Source organism: Schistocerca serialis, chromosome 1 (genome assembly GCF_023864345.2).
Source record: "Schistocerca serialis cubense isolate TAMUIC-IGC-003099 chromosome 1, iqSchSeri2.2, whole genome shotgun sequence".
NCBI lineage: Eukaryota > Metazoa > Arthropoda > Insecta > Orthoptera > Acrididae > Schistocerca > Schistocerca serialis.
In genome coordinates, this window is record NC_064638.1 from 389,915,108 (window position 1) to 389,930,962 (window position 15,855).

Consider the following 15,855-nt stretch of genomic DNA (forward strand, 5'->3'; position numbering starts at 1 on the left):
TCTGCTGTCCACAGACATAGTTATTTGCCCAGCACAGCCTCATGAAGGTGACGAATGACCCCTGATACTGCTGCGAATCTGTGGTTATTTTTTTAACGTCAAGAATGTTGAGTGCTTCCACTATGATGACAGCATCTTGGTTTGGGAGTTGTTCCTGAAATAGCTGCCATAGGTGATACATAAATAAACAGCCCAGGTATAAACAAATGAACAAAGTTTATTTGAATATTCAACTTATTAATGACAAATTTTGGGAATCATGAAACAAACTAAACTCGTTTAGTTAAATGCAGACAGTCTTTCAACCCTGGAAGGAGAAAACAAAATAATGTAGTTCTGAATTTCTCAGCAAAGGAAAACCACAAACAAAGTCAGGAGCAGAAGATAAAAGTAGTTCAACTGTCTGGTAATTACGAAAGTAAAGTGCTATACTATGCTTTGGCTCTAAAGGAAAACAACTCTGATCATAAGTTCTTAACACACTTCAGATAAACACTGACAGATAAAAGACCTTGAGTTGCTTAGAAAAATAACTTAGTATGTTCAGCATTCACAAACACATTTAGGAGAACAGCAAAGTATGACAGAAATTATAAATCTGACAACACAATCTGCTAGGGAACCTTTAGAGTCTAAGTTTCAAAGAAGAATGTTCTACATCTGGTGAAGCCCAACTACTGGTAATTACATAAATATTATGAAATCAAGAATCAGTCTTCCTATTTGGACCGTGTCTTCTGCAGAGAACCCATGCCGCATGATCCAGGGTAATGTGGCTGGCTCAGACAGTAATTGCAGCGTAGTGATGATCCTGGACTGGGCACCTGATAGTGTAAATGCAACAAGCATTTGGCACCTGGCCCAGAAAGCTCACACGACATGAGCTCCCTTAACAGGATCTGTGTGTCACCCTAAATATGGCCCTTGATACCAGGATTCAGCCTTGCTTCCTGTCACGTGGCTGGCATAAGAAAGAGGTCTGTGGTGCCAGCGACCTCTGACTGCACTTCAGTCACTGTCGAGTGTGCTGCTGCAGCCCCCAAGTATCTTCTGCAAGGAAACAGACTGCCTGCATAACTTGGATGCATTGCAAAATGGGTAGGCGCAAGGCCTACCCATAGCTGTACCCAAAACCCACAGCTCATCGCCTGTGATCATGATGTTCAGAAAGTTGTGGTTATCGAACATGTTGTCCAATGTGCCCTGTTTGATTTGCATATGTCAGTGTTTATTTTCCATTGTCAGCAGTTTCAGTTCGAATTCCATGAACACTCTTTTCACATGAAAATTTATTGGTCAAAATTGAACGTACCAATCCAATGTTTACCCTTATATCATTTTGTGGAACAATGCTCTTCTATGACCAGTCTCCATTTGCTCAGTGACACTGTCATTTCAGCTTTTGAAGATTTTCCTGCAGGCTGTTCACTGACCACCAAAGTGCAGCCATCTTTGAGTGGTTGCACCACTTCTTTATCCATAAGTTGCTCATAGCATCATCCCTTAAAGCCTATTGAATTTTGGGAACAGTTTCCACTTGTATACCGCCAAGCCTAGGCACAGCTTTATGCAATATCACTGCACAATTTGTTCTATCACTTTGCGACTTATTGGAATTAAAAAAGCTCTCACTACATGTCCTCAGTCATGGGCCAACTGCCAAAGACTGACACATTTTTCACTGGCAGGAAAAAAAATTATGACTGCACATGACCAAAAAAAGCCTCTCATGGTTCACTAGTTTATGCAGAAAAGAAGAATGTTTACAAGGTAACATGTTGAGTCGCAGACAGGCACAATAAAAAAACTGTTACGTGTTTAGCTTTCACACAAACATCCATTCACACAAGCAAGCACACCTCATGCACACATGACCACCATTTCCTGCAGCTCGGACCATGTTGATATTCCAACCTGGAGTTTCCAAATAAGAATACATTTTGAATACACCTCAAAGTATTCTGTGGGGCCATGGAGCAGAAATAAAAGAGAATCACAGTTCTTTTGTTGCATGTAAAAAAGATTGAGTTTGATTTTTGTTCCTATGTGACTCCTCAATTTAAGAATGGTGTAACCTACCATAGAATAAAAAGAGTATCTCAAAGTGTGTTAACTCTGTGGTTTGTTCTATATGGACATACTTATGTGGAACATACATGATGTTCACAAGATTATTGAGATGTCATCTTCATTGAGGCTGATAAAATTTTTTGGCTGTATCTTTTGAAACTCGTAAACCTTCAGTTATTCTGAACCAGGGAGTGAGCTCACATTACACGGGTGACAGGTTTATGAAAGCCAGTATCAAAGAAGAAACTGGTGTAAACTTACTACATGAGTAATTGTTGTAATACTTTGAGGGAGTAAAGTAAATCAAGAAACTGTGGCAGTAACACATGAGAAAGAAGTGCAAGGTACAAGTTGAGTAATGATTTCTTAGTGAAGGGATGGGTGAGCTTATAAAATTATTTACCTCAGAAACAATGAATAGACAAAATATTTTAAAACTCTGCACAATTCATCCATAGCAAAAATAAAGATCTATCATAATACGCAGCACGTACATGATGTTCACAAGTTTATTAAGGTGCAGTCTTCCTTGTGACTGATAGTACTTACCTGTCCAAAGAGAACAAAGCTGCAACTGAAGAGAAAGGAAGATTACGTTTCAACTTCTCATCGACAATAACATTATTTGAGGTGAACACAAGCTTGGTTTCAATTAGAATTGGTAAATAAAGTGGCAGCGTCTTTAATGGTGTACTTTGGGATGTACAGCCAAATTGTTGATTCCATTTTTATGTAAAGAGTTTCAACGACCTACCCAGGCATTTTGCGATCCCATCTCTTTGTGTAAAAAGATAACATTCCTTTAACTGCAGATTGAAATGTGAAGACATTGTTGGTGCTGACTCTCCACTGTCGCTATTAGGCAGCACCACTGTCAAAGCTGGCCATCCACTATTTCAGTCCATGCGTCTCTTGTCGTGACCACGCTGTACGTGCACCTTTCCGTTACTACACACCACACCATATCAGAACTGCTCAGCATATGGGCAAGAGCCTCAGCAGACATGTCAGCTCACGCGAGTTACTGAACCCTCCTCTACATAACCCAAACATTGGTTGGCAAATGTGGATGCCATGTCCATGCTGCAGATTTGTTTGTATATCTTCAACTAAAAAGAGAAGTCATGGCTAAGGAACTATTGTCCAATACTAGAGATGATGAGGATAAGATAGCTTTAAGACCAGGTGATATTTTGGTAACAAATGTCTGTGTCACCAAGCTCTTCAACAAGCACTGATAAGACTGGGCTGTGAGAGTCAGTAAATATAGTCATGGAATACTTGAAACCAGCACTTACAAATAAGTTCAATGATGTGCTTATTATCCCCACTCTTCAATAAAAGAAGTAATGACTATCACAAATTCCGTAAAAGAAAAAAAAAAAAAAAAAAAGCCAGTACTTATAATCAAATATCAACAAAGTTAATTAAATAGTGTTCTCATGAGTTCATTAACATATGCTGAAGGGCCAAAGAAACTGGTACACCTACCTAATATTGCGTAGGGACCCCGCGAGCATGCAGAAGTAACACAACACGACGTGGCATGAACTTGACATATGCCCGAAGTAGTGCTGGAGGGAACCGACACAATGAATCCTAAAGGTCATCCATAAATCCGTAAGATTATGACGGGGTGAGATCACTTCTGAACAGCACACTGGGAGGCATTCCAGATTTTCTCAATAATGTTCACATCTGGGGAGTTTGGTCAGAAGAGTGTTCCTGGAGCCACTCTGTAGCAATTCTGGACATGTGGGGTGTCACACTGTCCTGCTGGAATTGCCCAAGTCCATCATTATGTACAATGGACATGGATGGATGCAAGTGATCAGACATGATACTTACGTACGTGTCACCTGTTAAGAGTATCAGGGGTTCCATATCACAGCAACTGCACACGCCCCTCGCCATTACAGGGCCTCCACCAGATTGAACAGTACCCTGCTGACATGCAGGGTCCGTGGATTCATGGGGCTGTCTCTATCCTGTACACATCCTTACGCTCAATACAATTTGAAACAAGACTTGTCCAACCGGGCAACATGTTTCCAGTCATCAACAGTCCAATGTTGGTGTTGACAGGTCGAGGCAAAGCATAGAACTTTGTGTCGCACCATCATCAAGGGTACATGAGTGGGTCTTCGGCTCCGAAAGCCCATATTGATGATGTTTTGTTGAATGGTTCATGTACTGGCACTTGCTGATGCCCCAGCATTGAAAACTGCAGCAATTTTCAGAATGGTTGCACTTCTGACACTTTGAACAATTCTCTTCAGTCATCATTGATCTTTTTCCAGCCTGAGCAATGTCAGACATCTGATGTTTTACTGAATTCCAGATATTCACGATACACTTGTGAAATGGTCATACAGGAAAATCCCCACTTCATTGCTACCTTGGAGATGCTGTGTCCCACCATTAGTGCACTGACTATATCACCACATTCAAACTCACTTCAATCTTGATAACCTGCCATTGTAGCAGCAGTAACCAATCTAACAACTGCATCAGGCATGTGCTGTCTTATACAGGGTGTTACAAAAAGGTACGGGCAGACTTTCAGGAAACTTTCCTCACACACAAATAAAGAAAAGATGTTATGTGGACATGTGTCCGGAAACGTTTAATTTCCATGTCACAGCTCATTTTAGTTTCATCCACCTACGCGCAATGGAGCATGTTACCATGATTTCATACGGGATACTCTACCTGTGCTGCTAGAACATATGCCTTTACAACTACGACACAACATGTGGTTCATGCACGATGGAGCTCCTGCACATTTCAGTCGAAGTGTTCATATGCTTCTCAACAACAGATTCGGTGGCCAATGGATTGGTAGAGGCGGACCAATTCCATGACCTCCACGCTCTCCTGACCTCAACCCTCTTGACTTTCACTTATGGGGGCATTTGAAAGCTCTTGTCTACGCAACCCCGGTACCAAATGTAGAGACTCTTCGTGCTCGTATTGTGGACGGCTGTGATACAATACGCCATTCTCCAGGGCTGCGTCAGCGCATCAGGGATTCCATGCGACGGAGGGTGGATGCATGTATCCTCGCTAACGGAGGACATTTTGAACATTTCCTATAACAAAGTGTTTGAAGTCACGCTGGTACGTTCTGTTGCTGTGTGTTTCCATTCCATGATTTATGTGATTTGAAAGGAAGTAATAAAATGAGCTCTAACATGGAAAGTAAGCGTTTCCGGACACATCTCCACATAACATATTTTCTTTCTTTATGTGTGAGGAATGTTTCCTGAAAGTTTGGCCGTACCTTTCTGTAACACCCTGTATAGGCAGGCGTTGCCGACCACAGCACCATATTCTGCCTGTTTACATTTCTCCGTATTTGAATATGCATGCCTATATCAGTTTCTTTGGTGCCTCAGTGTAATTAGGTAATCAGTAATTTATCTATGTAACATTTTCCAATTGATTAAAATATGCTAAGATTAAGATACAGTATAAGAAATGCGGTACTGAAATACCATAAAACTTCTAGCCTGGCCAACTTAACTATCGCCAGAATCACTTACTGCTTCTTAACCATAAGTCTACAAATAACATATTATACAAGTCACAGTTTGGATTTATAAAGGGTTCTGGCACTAAGAAGGGAAGCTGCACACAGAAAGAATGTATATAATTTATAATACTTACTGACTACTGGTATAGTCTGTGGTCTGACAAAGACGTCTGACAGAAAACCACAATGTCCTTTTTAGTAAATGAGAATATTATCGTGTCACAGGAAGTTCTGTGAAACATATTAAGTTACATTTATGCAAAAGGACATAGAGTGTATCAGTGCGAAAGAGTCCTGTATCACTGTATCAGTCTTCATCTGAATGGAAACTAATTACAAATATTATTCCCAAAAGGTGATTTAAATACCACATTATGCTTGGAGGTGCCATTTTTGGTTAGCCCTACCATTTATTTTTGTGACATGTTTCAGAACACCTGTAGTTGCCACAGTGCACCATAATTCAGAATAATACAGACACTGCAATATTGTCTTTCAGGTCTGGCAATTTTTGTCAGTGTGAAAAATGCCACATTTCATTATGGTTCACCCTTTACTCTAGAGACCTAAACAGTTGACTGGATGTCACTTCAAATGTCATTGAAAGGCAACAGCTTGCCATCTCCAATAGAACCAAGCCTAGGATAGCACTATCATGTTCAAACCTTTCAGGTAGAGTGCAGCTTTACCTTTATGCTGCATGAATCCATCTCACTGTCCTTAATGTTTCTTGTGTATGTTAATGACCTTCCTACAGTAAGATTAAAAGATGCTAAGGTTGTTTCGTTGGCAGAAAATGCAAACATTTTGTTAAATGACAAATAAAATCTAGTATTAGAAAATCTGCCTATGAAATTTAGGTGACGTAAAAAGAAAATGCAGTATACAATACTTTCATTCCTTCATTTCATAATGTCATATTGTGTCATATTTTGGAGTAATTCACTGATTCAAGTTAAGTTTTCCAGTTCCAGAAGTATGTAATATGAATAATCTGTAGTGTAAATTCAAGATGATCTTGCAGAAGTCTGTAAAGTAATACATAAATCTAAAAGTATAGACCCAAACTCTGGAACTGAGACATCAGAACACAAAATCATCTGGAAAATGATAAAGATGGAAACTGGCAGAAAAATAGGGAACGTGACACACCCTGAAGTTAGACAAGGTGAAAATATTGAAAAGAAACATGAAAAGGTTGTGAAAATCTTCAACAAACATTTTCTGAGAGCAGCAGAGGTGGCAGGTTGTAAAGGATCTATGGACAAAGCAATGACTCTTCTACAGATAGTTATTAGCATCAGAACCTCAAAGAAATCCTTACCTCATGTTGCAATGAATGAGACTGAAAAAACAATTAGGCCATCAAAAAATAAAAAGTCTGTTAATACAGCCAATATTTCTAGTAAAATGTTGAAATTTCATTATATACACACATCAAAAAAAGTTCTGGATCACCTCGGTTCTGGAACCTGTACAGAAAATTGGAATAGAGATCGACATAAACATCATTTCCACCCTTTTTATTGCTCATGAAAACCACACATTGCATGTTGTACCACCTTCAGAGGTGGTGGTCCAGACTGCTGTACACACCGATACCTTTAATACCAAGTAGCATGTCCTTTTGCATTGGTGCATGTCTGTATTCATCGTGGCACACTATCCACAAGTTCATCAAGGCACTGTTAGTCCAGATTGTCCCACTCCCCAATGGCGATTCGGCGTAGATCTCTCAGAAGGCTGGTGGGTCACGGCATCTGTAAACAGCCCTCTTTAATCAATCCCAGGCATGTTCGATAGGGCTCATGTCTGGAGAGCATGCTGGCCACTCTAGTCGAGCGATATCGTTATCATGAAGGAAGTCATTCCCAAGATGTGCACAATGGGGGCGCGAATTGTCGTCCTTGGAGACGAATACCTCACCAATATGCTGCCGATACGATTGCACCAACGGTCGGAGGATGGCATTCACGTAACGTCCAGCTGTTATGGCACCTTCCATGACCACCAGCGGCGTACGTCTGCCCCACATAATGCCACCCCAAAGCAGCAGGGACAGTGTCTCTAAGACACTCGCTGCACTTGCTGGACAGTGTCTCTAAGACACTCAACCTGACTGGGTTGCCTCCAAACACATCTCCGACGATTGTCTGGTTGAAGGCATATGTGACACTCATCGATGAAGAGAATGTGACACCTATCCTGAGCGGTCCATTTGACACATTGTTGAGTCCATCTGTACCACATTGCCTGGTGTCGTGTTTGCAAATATGGACCTCGCCATGGACATTGGAAGGTAAGTTGCACATCATGCAGTCTATTGCGCACAGTTTGAGTCATAACACGATGCCCTCTGGCTGCACGAAAAGCATTATTCAATATGGTGACCTAGCTGTCAGGGTTCTTCCAAGCCATAATCCGTAGGTAATGGTCATACACTGCAGTAGTAGCCCTTGGGCAGCATAAGTGAGGCACGTCATTGACAGTTACTGTCTCTCTGTATCTCCTCCATGTCCGAATAACATTGCTTTTGTTCGCTCCAAGATGCCTGGACACTTCCCTTGTTGAGAGTCCTCCCTGGCAAAAAGTAACAATACAGACGTGATCAAACCGTGGTAATGACTGTCTAGAGATGGTTGAACTACAGATAACATGAGCCGTGTACCTCCTTCCTGGTGGAATGACTGGAACTGACTGGCTGTTGGACCCTCTTCGTCTAATAGGCGCTGCTCATGGATGGTTGTTTACATCTTTAGGTGGGTTTAGTGACATCTCTGAAGAGTCAAGGGGACTGTGTCTGTGATCAAATATCCACAGTCAACGTCCATCTTCAGAAGTTCTGGGAACCTGGGTGATGCAAAACTTTTTTTGATGTGTGTATTTGCAAGCAGAGTCTTATGCATCATATTCAACACATTTCTGCAAGAAGAAATTGTCACTGATGGTCTAAAACTGGCTGTAAAGATACTTCTCTTTTAAAAAGGTGATAAAAGTAATGTCTCAAAATATTATCCAGCCTCCATTTCAATTATCTTTCCAAAAATTCTTGAAAAGTCTGTGTATAGACTGATTGTCAAGCTTCTCAACTTCAAAAATATTCTCAACAAAAGCAATCTGGGTTTTGTGCTGCTCTTCATACTGAATAAGCTGTTTTCTCTTTTAACTATCAAGTTTTGGAAGCTATTTAAAAAAAACCTTTTTTTGTCTCTTGAATGCCTTCAACTGTGTAAACCATCAAAATATTATTATTTAAGTGGTGCTGTTGCTTCAGTCATACCTAAATGACCCAAAGCAGGCTGTAAAACTGAATGGCACATCCAGAGTACCAGCCTCATCAAAATGGGGCCTATTAATTTGTAGTAAGCCATAATGCTCTGTGTTAGGTCCACCATTATTTCTTAATTTCATTAATGACCTCCCTCTTTGTACTGATAAAAAGAGTAAGTTTGATCATTTTGCAGATGGTACTACAATTTCATTGATGAATTCCAGGATAACAATCTTAAACAAAAAGCAAATGAAGTTTTCTTCAAATGGTCTCTCATTCAATTCAGATAAGGCCTATTATATGAGAGTTCATACACCACAAAGAAATCTTGAAGAATTTAACATGAAGTGTAGACATCAACCATTACAAAAATTTGAGGATACAAAATTCCTGGGTTCTTATATAGATATCACATGTAATTGGTCAGCCCACATTTTTCAGCTTTTTAAAAGATTTAGCTCAGCAATATTTGCACTACAGCTTATTGCTTTAAGGGATGAAGTAGAAGCCATTAAGGCATACAACTTTGGCTACTTTCATTCTGAGGGAAACCAGCCTCTTGGAAAAAAAGGTGATCAGAATAATGAGTGGTGTCCATCAAAGACATTCTTACAGATACATGTTTCAAAAGATGGGGATCCTCGCAGCCCCCTTGCAATACATTTTTCCTTGTTGACCTTCGTTTGTAATAACTTTTCTATGTACAAAGACAACAGCAAATATAACTACAACATATGAATTACAAACAGTCTGGGTATTGAACTGAAACTTCTTTTCAAAAATAAAATAAAAATCAGTTATTTGCTTAAATGTTCCCTGGGATGTCTACTTCACTGTAGTGTTCATCCAATGTTCACCAGAAACTCTGTTATTGAGCTGTAAGGCGATTTGTGAGAAAGTGTCTCTGAAAACCTTTCACAGTGGAGAAAAAAAGTTAACATTGCAGTCACCGTGGTAGACAACGAGCATTATCGAAATTATGAATATATGGAACCTGAGATTGGACAAGCCTGTTGCAACAGCTGCACAAAAATGGACGAAAAGCATATCGAATGAGCAGAGCAATGGATGACAGAAGCAGCCAATGAGATACCTAAGACCCCATGACCATGAAGACGATGGAGGAGGATCTCCTTTTGGATATGAAGGGATTGCTGTACGGTCCAAAGATTGCTGACTGGAGGTATGCTTAACTTAACTACAATAAAAATTTAACCCAAAACTTTAAACGTGTTTTTCTCAAAACCGTTCCCCCCTGCACTGCTAAATGAAACGTTATGCTGTTCCACGAAGTACTGAGCAAAGCCAAGACATTGCAAGGCAAGGCAAGCCAAGCCTCAGACCACACACAAGCAGCACATTGTGCACACATGCCGTTTTGCACACGGTACCTGTCCCTGTCTTAGATGGACTGTTGAAGAGTTTATACTCAATAGCAAAACCCGCCCTATTGCTGTTGCTGAATTCTATTTTGATTCGTACTTCATTTCTGTCTCAGTCCAAATAATTACAACAAAAACTACAGCATTAGTTACTGGGTACTTTCTTTTGACTGCTTCTAAAACTCCATGCATTATGATGATGAAAAGGAATGGCAGAAGACAACTTCTTTGGTGGTCTCTGGTGCTCTTCTCAAACCAATTTGACGTTGGACCCCCACACAGCTCTTGATTTCGCCATATGATCGTCTTACTTGTGTGATGATGTCATCATGAATTGCCCTTTGGCTTAGACATTCTCAGATATCCCTGCATGTTACACTTAGTGAGTTAGATGTTCCACAGATCATATGAACTATTCTTTTATTGAAATGATGTGGGATAAGTCAGCTTAGAGGATATGTATATATGATTAATTTTTTTTCCACAGGCTACCAGCTTTTAAATAGAAATTCGTCCATGGATAGAAGGAGTGGCCCAAAGGAAATGATTTTACATTAAACTTAAAGCTTGCTGTGCTATCTATTAAGTCGTTTTATGTTATTGGGCAAATCATTAAAAAATTTTTGTTGCTGCGTATTGACTCCTTTCTGAGCCACCAACATCTTCAATAATGGGTAATAAAGGTCATTTTTCCATCTAGAGAACACTAAGAAACAAATAATATTAGTTAAATAAATAATTCTTTAATAATATCAAGTGGAAAATACATTTTTAGCAATACAAAATTATTATGAAAGAGTCTCTTTTATTTCACTTAATTCACCATTTCTCAGAGCAACATAAAAATAGCTTATCAAAATTACATTACTTTAAATATGTACACAGAAAGGTTAATTCTTATACGAGGGTTATTCCAAAAGTAAAGTCCGATTCGCCGTAACTATTGAAATTTGGCGCCAATGACAAAACACGCATGCGCGCCGACTCCCGGCAAGCCTTGCGCGTCAAACGCCGCCATTCGCTTTGTTACTGTTGCTGAGTGTAGTTCACAGTGTCACTTTACAATGTTTAAGACAATTGATCAGCCCGCCGATTGTGAAGTAAGGGCAGTGATACGGTTTTTGTCTGCAAGAAACAATTCAGCGGCGGAAATCCATCGGCAGATTACTGAAGTGTACGGTCCTAACATAATGAGCGACAGTAAAGTGCGCAAGTGGGTGCGAGCTTTTAATGAAGGACGGGATAATGTGCACGATGAACCATGGTGTGGCCGACCATCAGTGATTTCAGACGATTTGGTCAATGCGGTTGACAAAAAAATTCGTGAAGATCGCCGATTCACTATTACAGACGTAGACATGCATTTTCCGAATGTGAGTAGAACAACTTTGTACAGAATTGTGTCTGAACATTTGAAGTTTCACAAATTGTGTGCCCGTTGGGTTCCCAGGCTGCTTACTGAGCCCCAACGAATGAAAAGAATGGCTTTTGCTCTTGATTTTTTGGAGCGATATCATAAGGAAGGTGACAGTCTTTTAGACAATGTTGTCACAGGGGATGAGACATGGGTTTCTCACATCACTCCAGAGTCTAAACGTCAGTCAATGCAATGGCGTCACACGTCATCGCCAGTCAAGGTCAAGGCAAAGCAGACAATCTCAAGACGTAAGGTTATGGCGACTGTGTTCTGGGATAGACGTGGAGTATTGTTAGTCGACTTTATGGAGAGAGGAACAACGATTAATAAAGCCGCCTACTGCGCTACCCTGACTAAACTTCGACGTGCAATCCAGAATAAGCGACGTGGTCTTCTGTCGTCTGGAATCTTGTTGTTGCATGACAATGCCAGACCCCACACTGCAAATGAAACGCAAGCTCTGATCAAGAAATTTGGATGGGAACAGATGGACCATCCTCCTTACAGTGCGGACCTGGCGCCAAGTGATTTCCAACTGTTCCGTTACTTAAAGGAGTTTCTCGGCGGCAAGCGCTTCGACACAGATGATGAAGTGAAAGAAGCAGTTAAGGACTGGTTATCATCACAGGCGGCCGATTTCTATAACATGGGCATTCAAAAGCTTGTTGAACGATGTGACAAATGTTTAAATAAGTATGGAAGTTATGTAGAAAAATAGATAAAGATGTAAGGAATGTAAATAAAACAATTGTTTTGAAAAAACATTTTAGTTTTGATTTTTTTTTTTATAACCGGACCTTACTTTTGGAATAACCCTCGTATTTGTACCTTTTGTACCACTGATTTTGTCATTATAGTAGTAGTAGTAGTAGTAGTAGTAGTAGTAGTAGTTGTTGTTGATGAAATATGCAAAATGAGATAAAGTGCATTGTCAACATGCACTGTCATTTACACAATAGACCTTTACTCTCCTGTCAACAGCATCTGAACATTTTTCTGTGATGAAATCATTCTTACTGCCCTGCCAAAACCGACAATTGGTGATAACCTCTGAGCATCATATTTTGAATATAGAGCAGTTACAGTCATATTACTTTCATTTCCACCATCTTTATTTTGGTTTGCTTCCTGTCAACAAGAACAAAGTGTTAAGGAAGTATTTAACAGAGTTATCCACATTCACTGATAGACTGACAATCACACAAGAGCACAAATAGTTGTTTTATTTGTTAAGTAAATTATGTCACAATGAAGTTCAATTCTTGCATATTAAATTCAAATACAAATTCAATGTCAAACTTGCAAATATATAACTGTCATCAAACTCTCTAATAAACATATAAGAATGGATCCCCATATCATAAAGAATGATATTTTCACTCTGCAGTGGAGTGTGCGCTGATATGAAACTTCCTGGCAGATTAAAACTGTGTGCCTGACCAAGACTCAAACTCAGGACCTTTGCCTTTCGCGGGCAAGTGCTCTACCAACTGAACTACCCAAGCACGACTCACGCCCTGTCCTCACAGCTTTACTTCCGCCAGTACATCGTCTCCTACCTTCCAAACTTTTCAGAAGCTCTCCTGCGAACCTAGCAGAACTAGCACTCCTGAAAGAAAGGATATTGCGGAGACATGGCTTAGCCACTGCCAGTACATCGTCTCCTACCTTCCAAACTTTTCAGAAGCTCTCCTGCGAACCTTGCAGAACTAGCACTCCTGAAAGAAAGGATATTGCGGAGACATGGCTTAGCCACAGCCTGGGGGATGTTTCCAGAATGAGATTTTCACTCCGCAGCAGAGTGTGCGCTGATATGAAACTTCCTGGCAGATTAAAACTGTGTGCCAGACCGAGACTCGAACTCGGGACCTTTGCCTTTCGTGGGCAAGTGCTCTACCAACTGAGCTACCCAAGCACGACTCACGCCCTGTCCTCACAGCTTTATTTCTGCCAGTACATTGTCTCCTACCTTCCAAGTCAAGTCTCGCGTAAATGAGATGTGCAAGAAGATGAATTTAGATACATTTTTGGGGAAGAGAGTGAGAGAGGCAGCATAAATATATACTTGCCTACCAATTATTTAATGCACAACATATACAATAAAAGTGGAAAAAACTTTTCTTACCTGCATCAAATTGCACATTTCTGTATAAAAATGAGGAAATGTCGGCAACTGATAAAATATTATGTGGCGAATTCCTTTAATATGAAGACGGCGGAAGAAGTGCAACCTTTCACTGTACAGCAAAAAATGAGCGCTTGAATGGAAAAACATATCCCTTGCTCTAGCCATTTTTCCTTCCTAAAACAGTAATAATTTTCTGTTGTTACAAAAAAAGAACTACTGTAAAACCATTTTTGAAGCAAAAATTACATTGTAATAACCACAACAGAGAGTGTGCACGTATACACACACGCTCACACCAATGCGCACCCGCATGCCCATACACCAATGCGCACCCACATGCTCATACACACATGCATGCACACACCCGTGCACAGAGAGAGAGAGAGAGAGAGAGAGAGAGAGAGAGAGAGAGAGAGATGAGGTGCTGAGTAGCACACAAAACGAAAAGACTACTACACATTTAAGCTTTTGGCCCAAAGGCCTTCTTCGAAAACAGAAAGCACACACACATTTACATAGGCACAACTTGCACATGTACATGGCATGATTCGGGGGCCACTGTGGCCTGACTGCAGACTGCAATTACAACAATCGAAGTTTGGTGGTGGGGGTACAGAGGCGGTACAGGGCAGGGAGGGGCAGGGATAACAGGTCAAGAGTGAGGGAAGGTGTTGTGCTGCTTGTGAGAGCATTCAGGGACATGGTGGGGACAGGATGGAAGCAGAGGTGGGTGCGTTGGCAAACTGAAGGCAGGTATAGTGTGGGAGTGGGACCAGAGAAGTTGATAGTTAGGTGGAGTGCTGGGACTAGCAAAGGTTGAGGACAGGGGTCATATCTGCTCTCCATTCCCCACCCTCACCATCCCTACCCCCCGCCCCCAGCAAAGTGTTACAACTCTGCACCTAGCAGCCCTATCCTGTCACCATCATGTTCCTGTATACTCTCACAGGCAGCACATCACCTCCCACTTCTACCCTGCTATACCTCCTCGTTCTCGCCCCATGCCGCCTCCTCACCCCCACCACCCACCTCGAATGGCTGCAGTTCCAGCCCACAGTGAAACCGTATCTGTGAGTTACGCCTGTGTGAAAGTCTTTGGGCTTTCTATTTCCAAAGAAGGCCTATTGGCCAAAACCTCAAATGTTTACTAATCTATTAACTGCACCTGCCTGCAACTCAGTACCATCTTCTTGCACTTTTCATAATACTTTTGTATACATGTCCTTGCAACACATCCTTCGATTCCATAATCCTCCTGGCTTCCATCTCCATTAACATCTTTTCACCTCTACCCCTATGTCACAATCCAACTTCACTCATCCCGAACTCGCACCCCCCTCTTTGCAGTCATCTCCTCTTTTCTATTTACCCTTGCCACTCCAGTCTTCTATGTCATTGTCTGATGCATACAAGTTCCTCAAGCTGTGGACAAAATAAGTTTACTGGTGCCGCATCCTCAATCTGTGCATCTGCTGTGTCTTCCTCCCAGTCATCAGTCCAATCTTTCTTCCTACTCTACATCTCCTATCTCCTCTCACCGACTACAATCAAGATAATGCCACACCCCAGCTGATTTGTAGTTGCTGGCAAAATATAGTCAGCCATGCAGATTTATGTGTATTCTCTAGCTCTTTGTCCGAAGGCTAGGAACACTCTCAGCCTTGCAACTACCATATGAGGTGTGTGTGTGTGTGTGTGTGTGTGTGGTGTGTGTGTGTGTAGGGGGGGCAGGACTGGTGTGTGTGTGTGTGTGTGTGTGTGTGTGTGTGTGTGTGTGTGTGTGTGTGACAAACAATGCAGAACAAGTAAGTAGTAACTGTAAGTGTATGTGGTTGAAAGGATTCTCCGAAGGAGGAAACAAGTACAAAAGCTTAGCTACAAAGTTTCATGTGTGTAACACCTGTTAACTGTCTTCAATTTGGTGAATTACCTTTTGTCATTACACTGCTTGTTTTCCATTGAGGACTTTTCATTATACAAGGTCTGTAAACAAAGAAGTGGCAACATTGTCCACTCAGAGGAGATTGGGATGCGCAAATAGGAACTGGTAGG

At 41.0% G+C, this 15,855-nt stretch overlaps 1 protein-coding gene across 1 annotated transcript in view; it reads right to left on the reverse strand.

Annotated features, from left to right (window-relative positions):
* Positions 1–10,981: 10,981 nt before the first annotated feature.
* Positions 10,982–15,855, reverse strand: part of LOC126471339 (U3 small nucleolar RNA-associated protein 25 homolog) — an 83,471-nt gene continuing 78,597 nt past the window's right edge. The window contains exons 7-8 of the mRNA XM_050099463.1: positions 13,801–13,977; positions 10,982–12,803 (exon numbers count right to left, since the gene is read on the reverse strand). Of these exons, the coding sequence (XP_049955420.1) occupies positions 12,639–12,803; positions 13,801–13,977 (342 nt within the window). The 3' untranslated portion in view covers positions 10,982–12,638. The remainder of the gene's footprint in view (positions 12,804–13,800; positions 13,978–15,855) is intronic.